At 41.8% G+C, this 8,146-nt stretch overlaps 3 protein-coding genes across 4 annotated transcripts; 1 reads left to right on the top strand and 2 right to left on the bottom strand.

Moving 5' to 3' along the window:
* Window positions 1-472: 472 nt before the first annotated feature.
* zmat5 (zinc finger, matrin-type 5) lies at window positions 473-2,651 on the bottom strand. Its single transcript, XM_033989619.2, has 6 exons — window positions 2,369-2,651; window positions 1,932-2,074; window positions 1,788-1,850; window positions 1,626-1,706; window positions 886-991; window positions 473-784 (listed from the first exon to the last, which is right to left on the bottom strand). The coding sequence occupies exons 2-6, from the start codon at window positions 2,056-2,058 to the stop codon at window positions 643-645; spliced, it is 519 nt and encodes a 172-aa protein (XP_033845510.1). The 5' UTR covers window positions 2,059-2,074; window positions 2,369-2,651; the 3' UTR covers window positions 473-642.
* Window positions 2,650-3,304, top strand: LOC117391721 (cytochrome b-c1 complex subunit 9). Its single transcript, XM_033989618.2, has 2 exons — window positions 2,650-2,806; window positions 2,992-3,304. Exons 1-2 carry the CDS (start codon window positions 2,666-2,668, stop codon window positions 3,040-3,042), a joined length of 192 nt encoding a protein of 63 aa, XP_033845509.2. The 5' UTR covers window positions 2,650-2,665; the 3' UTR covers window positions 3,043-3,304.
* Window positions 3,305-4,104: 800 nt separating this feature from the next.
* gal3st1b (galactose-3-O-sulfotransferase 1b) lies at window positions 4,105-6,857 on the bottom strand. Of its 2 annotated transcripts, XM_033990083.2 has the most exons (4): window positions 6,748-6,851; window positions 6,042-6,160; window positions 5,730-5,881; window positions 4,105-5,650 (listed from the first exon to the last, which is right to left on the bottom strand). In XM_033990083.2, the coding sequence occupies exons 3-4, from the start codon at window positions 5,846-5,848 to the stop codon at window positions 4,495-4,497; spliced, it is 1,275 nt and encodes a 424-aa protein (XP_033845974.2). In that variant the 5' UTR covers window positions 5,849-5,881; window positions 6,042-6,160; window positions 6,748-6,851; the 3' UTR covers window positions 4,105-4,494. The 2 variants fall into 2 exon arrangements, with proteins under 2 accessions (XP_033845974.2, XP_055087626.1); XM_055231651.1 differs by having other exon boundaries at window positions 5,730-6,160; window positions 6,748-6,857.
* Window positions 6,858-8,146: the final 1,289 nt, after the last annotated feature.

Here is an 8,146-nt window from a genome sequence, read left to right as displayed (position 1 = left end):
CAACTGTCAATGTACAAGAACAAAACAGTGGAGATGTGTGTAAGGTCAAGATCAGACTGTATGAAGAGTTTATATCTACAGTCTGTGGAGACGGAGGAGAGTTCACGTCACGGTTTTCTGTGTAAAGCACCGAAGAGCTACAGGGAAATACCAGAATTTATTTAAATACCACTATTTATTTAAATATCAGTGCTGCCCAGGGCCACGATTCTTTCTATTTTAAAGACAGTGATCATCTTTCTCCAGCATTTGCAAAGGGGAAGTGTTGAAGTCTAATAATAAATAAACAGGCCATAAAAGTGACAACATGGAGTGCATTTGCTGAAAGACCGGAGGACGTGAGCTGTGGTCAGATCAAAATGAAGCTTTTGGACTGAAACAATATGGAACAATATAACTATAAGCGTCAGGACATAAGGTTTTTACTGTTTTATTGTTTAAGCAAATAAATCCATGATTATCAAACACTAGAGGCGTCTCACAGCAGAAAGATGAATGAGCCGTTTGAAATGTCAAGAAACTCCCAAATAAAAGTCTTGTATTTCCACATTAGAAGTGTCACTCAAAAACTGCAAGATATAAATGACACACTTCTGTCCTTCCACTTCACTGTCCTGTTTGAGCAATAACACGGAGCATCTTTCAACCCCACTCTGTGTTTGCACTGACTTTCCATCCTCCCGGAGGCGGCGGCCGGAGCGACGGCGGCAGGTCAGGAACGAGGAGGAGGTGTTGAGGAACGTCAGTTTCTTCGGGGGATTCTTCTGTGTCAGTTTTAACGTCTCTGTAGGGTTAAAAAGTAAAGATGTGAATTTTAAATGAACGAGATGATTAGCATTTGGCAAAATGTGTCTCAATTATTCAGAAATGACCATGCATGCATACTCTGCGCTACAAAGGGCATTTCTCCTCTTTTCACGTCTCGTGAGCCACTCTTCCACGCTTCTGTCAGACAGAATTTTGTCCTCGAAATGCTCTTGAGAATTTCCACCTGAGGCAAAAGAAATGAAACACAAGTTTGACCAACAGTGAAATGTTATTTCAGTTCAATCTCATTCAGGAAACAGGTGAATAACCAGTAGAATAATCCAAAAAACAACATTTATGTCATCTGTTTATGAAAATACACCATGTTTTGAAGGAGCTCTGACTGACATAGAATGTATGAATTAATAATCCTTGAGGTCACCATTAGGATAAAGAGCTCACTCTAACACTAAAACGAGCACTGCTGTAGTTCATTATTGTTCTGAGTGACTCATAGATATTTGTTATAATTGATAATCAACTGATTAAACAGGACCATGACTGACAGGGACATGACACGTCACAAAAATGCTCCAAATAATGTAAGACACAACACCACAGAATCGTCACAGTGATTGGACGGTGTAATGTGTCGAGGCATCAGGTCTAAACCAGCCTCCATCTACAGACTGAGTATGAAAGTCAGTGTAAAAACACACACCTTCAGTCTCTACAGGGGAATGTCAGCACAGACGCACAGTACTGCTTTCTAATTATTTGTAAGTAAATGAGTTTGTGAACGTTATTTCTGTTTAAAGTGTATTTTTTGTCAAAGCAGAACACAGGATGACAGGGCTCTGTTCCTCAACATTACCCACCTTCTACTTGGCGTCTAAGACGATAAAAGTCCTGATCTGACATGTGAGAAAATCTACAGTTTGGTCCAAAGTCACAAATTCCTGACAGAAAAACAAACACAAGAAGGAAGTATTATATGCACTGATATTAAAAGTTCCCTCTGAGAATGAGCTGTAGCTGACCTTTCTGAAGAAACATCCTGCAGGGTTTTTTTGCTTGTTCCTCCAGGAGAATAGCTTCAGGGTCTGCAGACATTACACAATGATGCCGTGTGGGTGGTATTAAAGAGAACTTTCAGTGAATAAAGAGTTTTATAGTGTTCTTACCTTTAAAAAAGTCAAACCAGGCCTTTTTGGCTCTGTGATGCTGGACGCCGTTCAGATGTTTCTTTCTATTGTGCATATTGTCCTGGAAGGAGCGCTCACAGTAATCACAGTAATACCTCTTTCCCATGGCCTTTACAGTCCAACTGTGAAACACAATTTAGTCATTTTTCATTTAATCACAAATATGATTTTCATCATTAATCACAACATCTGAACATTAAAGTTTCAACATATACAAAACCTATATGCGTTTCCAAGTAGACTAAATGTGTACATTTGGATACACTTTTGTGAAAACAGAGAAGTGTGTGGTGTCATTCCACAGCGCCACCTCCTGACACAAACTGCAACTACAACTGAACCAACCCACAATGTTCATGTTATAAACACTAGACAAATATGACAGGACAATGATCAGTGTTAAGGAGGAATCGTACCTTTAACGAAACAGAACAACAGTAAACGAATAACCGAATACACGGCTCTAAACCGAGTCGGACCGAGGAGGAAACATCTGAAGAAAACACGAGTTTACGTGAGATTTGGTCCGTTTAAAAAACAAAACCCGGCGCTAAAACTTAATAAAACACCTCTGCTGTCTGTGAGTTATATTTGAACAGATCTGAGTTTATATTCAGTCTGTTTGAGCCGTTTGAAGCAGAGTGTTTATGTCTCACACCGGATGTGACGTAGTTGTACTTCCGCGCATGCGCAGTGCGCACTCCTGCTCCAACATGTCACTGACCAAGTCCGCGTATAACCTGCTCTTCAGGAGAACCTCCACCTTCGCCATCACCATCATGGTCGGGGCGGTGTTTTTTGAGCGATTGTTCGATCAAGGCGGAGATTTAATATTTGAGCAAATGAACCGAGGGGTAAATACAACGTTTTATATTTGTTTTCTTCTGACCTTGTCAGGGCGATAGCACAGATGCTAATGTTAGCCAAGCTAATGTTAGCCAATAATACACTTTGACCGGTTAAACTGAGACTTTTGTGTTGTCTGTGCTCATTTATATATATTTTATTTAACAGTGGATAATGTCGTTCTGTTCCACAGAAACTTTGGAAACACATAAAACACAATTATGAGAATCAAGACGAAGAGTAGGACTCTGCTGGAGGTTATCCCAGGCCAAGCAAAATGCCATCACACTTTATTCTCCACGGACCTCACCGGGACCTCACCTGGACCTCACCTGGACCTCACCTGGATCACACAGAAAACAGACTGTTGTGTGTCATGTCCAGTGGAAGATGAAGATTACACAAACATCAGACATGAGCATTTTCTTGGTTCTGTCACTTTCAGTGTGATACAGATTGTGTTATTCTTTTGTTTGTAACTTAATTAAATGTTTCTGTCTTATGAATCCAGAGTATTTTCTGACTACACGTATGAGGTTTGTTGGGAGTCAGTGTTTTCATCCAAAATTCATTTATTAGGTTAAATTTAATAAATAGCACATTCATGTAACAATAGCACCTTGAACATCTGGACACATTTAACATTAAGATAATATTCAAATGTAAGATGTGGTTAACAGACTGTTGTGTTTAATTGGCTTTTTCCAGCAAAACAATGGGCTGAATTATTAGACCAGAATAAAGTACATACAAAATAACCCAGCATGAAATCCAAGATCACTGTGAGAGAGTAAACGACATGTACAGTTCATACATCACAGTCCAGGCGCAGGCTGTTGTTCAATTTACTCAGGGTTTAAGAGAGAACTCAGGGTTTATCTCCCCCTGAGACGGCTCAGTTTTCTGTTTTACTAAACAGGTTTGGAGCAGAGTTAGAAATCAGAGAGAGTAAACATTGAGGTTGGCAAAGAGGCTTCACCACAGCAACAGTAAACGAGAGGCTTCCATCAGGGACAAGTCATGTGACTGAACACGGGACACGTCAGTCTGGTTTAATATAAAAGAAATGTGGAAGAGAACACAAATCAATTTATCCTTTTTTATTATGAGGATTCAAATAATATTACTCCAAGGCCTGCAGCCACAGAGATAAAAACATTAAACTGTTGTTAAAAAGTTTGAAATGACTATTTTAATATCTGAGTTCAGATTTTAATTTAAATTAGATAATTACCATTTTTGTAAGTTGTTAGTGTTTATATTGTATAAATGAAAACAAGTCAAATCATTAAATTCTGGACTGGGCCCATCAGTGACTGATGTGTGTTGTGTGTGTTGTTGTGTTTTTGTGTGTTGTTGTGTTTTTGTGTGTATATCTCGGTGGCTGAGTGGCTCATGTCTCACAGCAGAAGGTTTGGTTGATCCCCGGGTCGCCCAGGCCTTTCTGTGTGGAGTTTTTCATGTTTCTCCTCGTGTCTGGATGGGTTTCCTCCGGGTACTCCGGTTTCCCCATCAACCAAAACATGAACGCCCTTCAGACAACTGTTGTGATTTTGGGCGTTAGAAAATAAATGAATTGAATTGACTGGCCCATCTGTGTTTGGCCCATCAGTTGACCTCTTTTCAGGGTTAATTCTGCTCGTTGAAATGGGGCCCACATGTTCCTCTGTGGCTCTAAACTGTATTTTATTTGTTCTTAATATAAATTTGTAGAAATCAAATAATCTTTTATCCAGCCCCAGAGTCTGGTGAGCCACAGGTTCACACCCAGGTCAGCCAAGTACTGAATCTCAGGAGTGAGCATTTTCTTACAGATCGTCTTGTATTTGGGGTCAATGTCTTTTTTCATGTTGTAGCCGAGGATGGACGACTCTCCGAGCGGCTGCCAGGGCCTGAAATGTCTGTCTTCAATGTTCCGGGCCTCCACTGCATGACCCCCCTCGATACAGACGGACTTCATCTCAGCGTTTCTCCTCCTCAGCTCGTTCACATCCTCTTTCATTCTTTCTATTCCATAAGCCCGAACCTTCTGCCAGAAAGTGTCATTAAAATACTGATACAGTTTCCAATCAATGTCGTTCCACTTTTGAGCTTTGGCTCTGACGTCTGGGGTCAGTCGTGACACAGACGAGCTCCTGCGGGTGTTGAGTTTAAAATAAAGCACATCTTCCATTGTCCAGCACAGCAGCTCCTTCAGCAGAATCAGGGACTGGTCAAAGTACTCGGCCAGGAGGACCAGCTGAAAACGCTTTGACAAACTAGAAATAGCCTCTGTCACCTGAGAATCATCAGCCTGTAGATTATTATCAAATCCAAAGTCAAAAAATAGTAGATTTTTAAGGTAGAATGAGTTAAATGCTTCTTTGCTATAAAAGGCTGTGGGATTGTTTAAGAATTCAGCCAGTTTATCCTCGTCTGTGAGTTTCCACGTGAGGGGCACTGCTCTGTGGTAGTAGTGGAAGGAAGATTCAAACAGGTGGACCGGGTCGCGGAGGATCGTTATGTAAACTGCATCTGGAGGCAGGAGTTTAGACACTTCACTGTGGTTAAAACGCATGTGGTTACACACAACATTGAAGCAGTTTCCGGGTTTGTAGTCCTTGACCTGGGAACACGTGAACGGGGACGGGTAGAAGAAGTCATTACGTCCATCAGGGAAAGCAAATTTCAGCTTGTGTTTCTCGCCAAAGCGAAAGAGAATGTTGAGGAGAGTACTGCTGGCGGTTTTATGAGTCTTCATGAACATAATGTTCACTTTAGGTGAGCACGGCGGCCGGTGAAAGGGTGTGGTCACAACATGGTGCACCGGCGGTCTGGACACGCTGACACGACAAGTCTGCTCTTCAGAGTCTCTTTAGTAAGAAGAAAGAATGAAACATATTAATATTAAACACATTTGTAATAATCCAGTCAGGCCTAAGTTTTACTTACACCGTCTTTACGTGAGCTTGGTCTGTGTAGCAGTAGAGCAAAACCATAACATTCGCCAATAAAATCCACAGTATGGAGCCTCGTATGAGCAAACGCTTTCTGCCCTTAATGCCAAACATTATTTGAGGCTCCAAGGAAAGTACAAGGAAAACCTGAAGTAATGAGCAGAGGAGCAGCCACATCACTTTATAAAAACATCCTGATGAAACGTAGGTCGACAGCAGAAGTCGATCCACGGCTCATACACCAGAAAAGATGGTTTAAAACACGTGGCCACACCCAACCTGGAGCCGAGAGGTGACAGAGTTTTACCTTTGAGCCGAGGCCTCGGGGACAAACCTGCTGCAGTCACTTCACATGTTGACACTGTAAACACATCAGTGTTTCTGATGAGCCGTGTCAGTCCTTATGAACAACCATGTTTTAGGTTTCTGAAAAACACGTGAGAAAAAGTTAGAACGAAGCTTCACATATAAAGTAAACAAATAAAAGTGACCTGTTTGATCGTAATGATTAACTTTTGTGTTATTTATGTTTACATGTGTACAGTAAATGTGGGCCTTTTCAGTTAATGTGGGCCATTTGACTGTTTACACGACAAAAAAGAACTGACAAAGATAAAAAAGATGTTATCACAAGTTATTTAATCTAACGGCCCCACAGCCTCGTGTGATACAACATAATAAACACAACACAGTTAATATAATGTACTTTAAAATAACATGCTGATGATAATAACAGCCTGTGATAAACTCATTTATTGTTTTCATGTTAAAATAACTCTCCTTTTATTGTGATTCTGCTGTAGATGCCTGAGCAGGAACATGAAATCATTAACAGATCACCGACTGTGTCTTTGTTTTTGTCCTAAAGTTTCACTCTAGATTCTTAAGAGTTTTAAATCTGAAAACAGAGACATGCTGCGTCTTGTCCTCGAGTTTAGTGAATGTCTCATGAGGACAGCACATCAGGAACTTAATGAACTGAACCAGACACAAAGGTAAATGTTTGACCTCACCTGAGATGAGCAGAGACCACCCTGTGACGTGGAGTTGAAGGGTTCGATTCCCTCCGGGGTCTGGCAGGTCTGGTTACCTCGGTCTTCAGGCTCGTCTTACACTCACAAAGGTGTGGATCTGCACTGATGGGCGTGTGTCCCTGGCAACGTTTCTCACATTTTTTCAGCACGTGGAGAGCAGGTGGTAGAGCTGGGACTCTTGGCTCTTTAATGGGATCCGAATCTTTGGGATCTGTAAAAAAACTGGTTCTTTTAAAACAGAAGAGGCAGAATAAAACCATTCACAGCAGAGAAACAGAACAGAGTCTGGATTTACACAGAGTCAAAGTCGAGGTTTGAGTCACAGTAAATGAGACAGATTTAAACTGAGCAAAACTAAAACACTGATTCACCTGGTTTAGACCTGGTTCAGTCCAGGTTTAGTCCTGCTTTAGTCCTGGTTTAGTCCTGGTTTAGTCCTGGTTTAGTCCTGGTTTAGTCCTGGTTCAGTCCTGGTTTAGTCCTGGTTTAGTCCTGGTTCAGTACTGGTTTAGTCCTGGTTCAGTCCTGGTTTAGTCCTGGTTCAGTCCTGGTTTAGTCCTGGTTCAGTCCTGGTTTAGTCCTGGTTCAGTCCTGGTTTAGTCCTGGTTTAGTCCTGGTTTAGACCTGGTTTAGTCCTGGTTCAGTCCTGGTTTAGTCCTGGTTCAGTCCTGGTTTAGTCCTGGTTCAGTCCTCTGTGTGGCTCCTGTGGCTTTAATCTGTGGGACATGTATAAATCTATAATCTCAGGCTCGTTCTGCTGTGAGACACGACTCAAACTACAAATCATCTTAAACACAAGATCATGATACAGAGGGACAGAGGGACAGAGGGACACAGAGGGACAGAGGGACACAGAGGGACACAGAGGGACAGAGGGACACAGAGGGACACAGAGGGACAGAGGGACAGAGGGACACAGGCCTGACTGCTCTGAGCGGAGCTGCTGCTTCAGTTGCTTCTCTCTTAAACTTTTTATTCAGGCTGTAACCACCAAGGACGTTGTGTAATAATTAATATCCAAAGTCAAGTAGAGCCACATTAAACAGACTATCAGCTCTCGTCTTATCAGAACAACAACGAATAAAAGAACTCGGTCAGAACTACTGAAGCAGAAGGAGCAGCCAAACCACGAGGTAAAGTGACACAAACATCTCACATCACACCCTCGTCTGTTCTGTGGGGCGGATGTTCTTGGAAGGACAGAGTACAGGGAGTTTCCTTTCAGTTTAAACATAATCACACAACAACAGTGTCACAACTGAGCAACACACAATCACACACACAATCACACAACAACAGTGTCACAACTGAACAACACACAATCACACACACAATCACACAACAACAGTGTCACAGCTGAAGAGGAGGAACTGAACAG

This window comes from Periophthalmus magnuspinnatus, chromosome 23 (assembly GCF_009829125.3).
Source record: "Periophthalmus magnuspinnatus isolate fPerMag1 chromosome 23, fPerMag1.2.pri, whole genome shotgun sequence".
Taxonomy (NCBI): Eukaryota; Metazoa; Chordata; class Actinopteri; order Gobiiformes; family Gobiidae; genus Periophthalmus; species Periophthalmus magnuspinnatus.
The sequence above is the reverse complement of the archived record's forward strand: the minus strand, read 5'-3'. Positions and strand labels throughout refer to the sequence as shown.

Coding starts and splice junctions, on each gene's coding strand:
- zmat5 (XM_033989619.2), bottom strand. CDS start 2,058: ATGGGAAAGAGGTATTACTGTGATTACTGTGAGCGCTCCTTCCAGGAC. Junction 1,707..1,787: donor CAGGATGTTTCTTCAGAAAG/GTCAGCTACAGC, acceptor TTTTTCTGTCAG/GAATTTGTGACTTTGGACCA. Junction 992..1,625: donor TCTTAGACGCCAAGTAGAAG/GTGGGTAATGTT, acceptor CTTTTGCCTCAG/GTGGAAATTCTCAAGAGCAT.
- LOC117391721 (XM_033989618.2), top strand. CDS start 2,666: ATGTCACTGACCAAGTCCGCGTATAACCTGCTCTTCAGGAGAACCTCC. Junction 2,807..2,991: donor TTGAGCAAATGAACCGAGGG/GTAAATACAACG, acceptor TCTGTTCCACAG/AAACTTTGGAAACACATAAA.
- gal3st1b (XM_055231651.1), bottom strand. CDS start 5,911: ATGTGGCTGCTCCTCTGCTCATTACTTCAGGTTTTCCTTGTACTTTCC. Junction 5,651..5,729: donor CAAGCTCACGTAAAGACGGT/GTAAGTAAAACT, acceptor TTCTTACTAAAG/AGACTCTGAAGAGCAGACTT.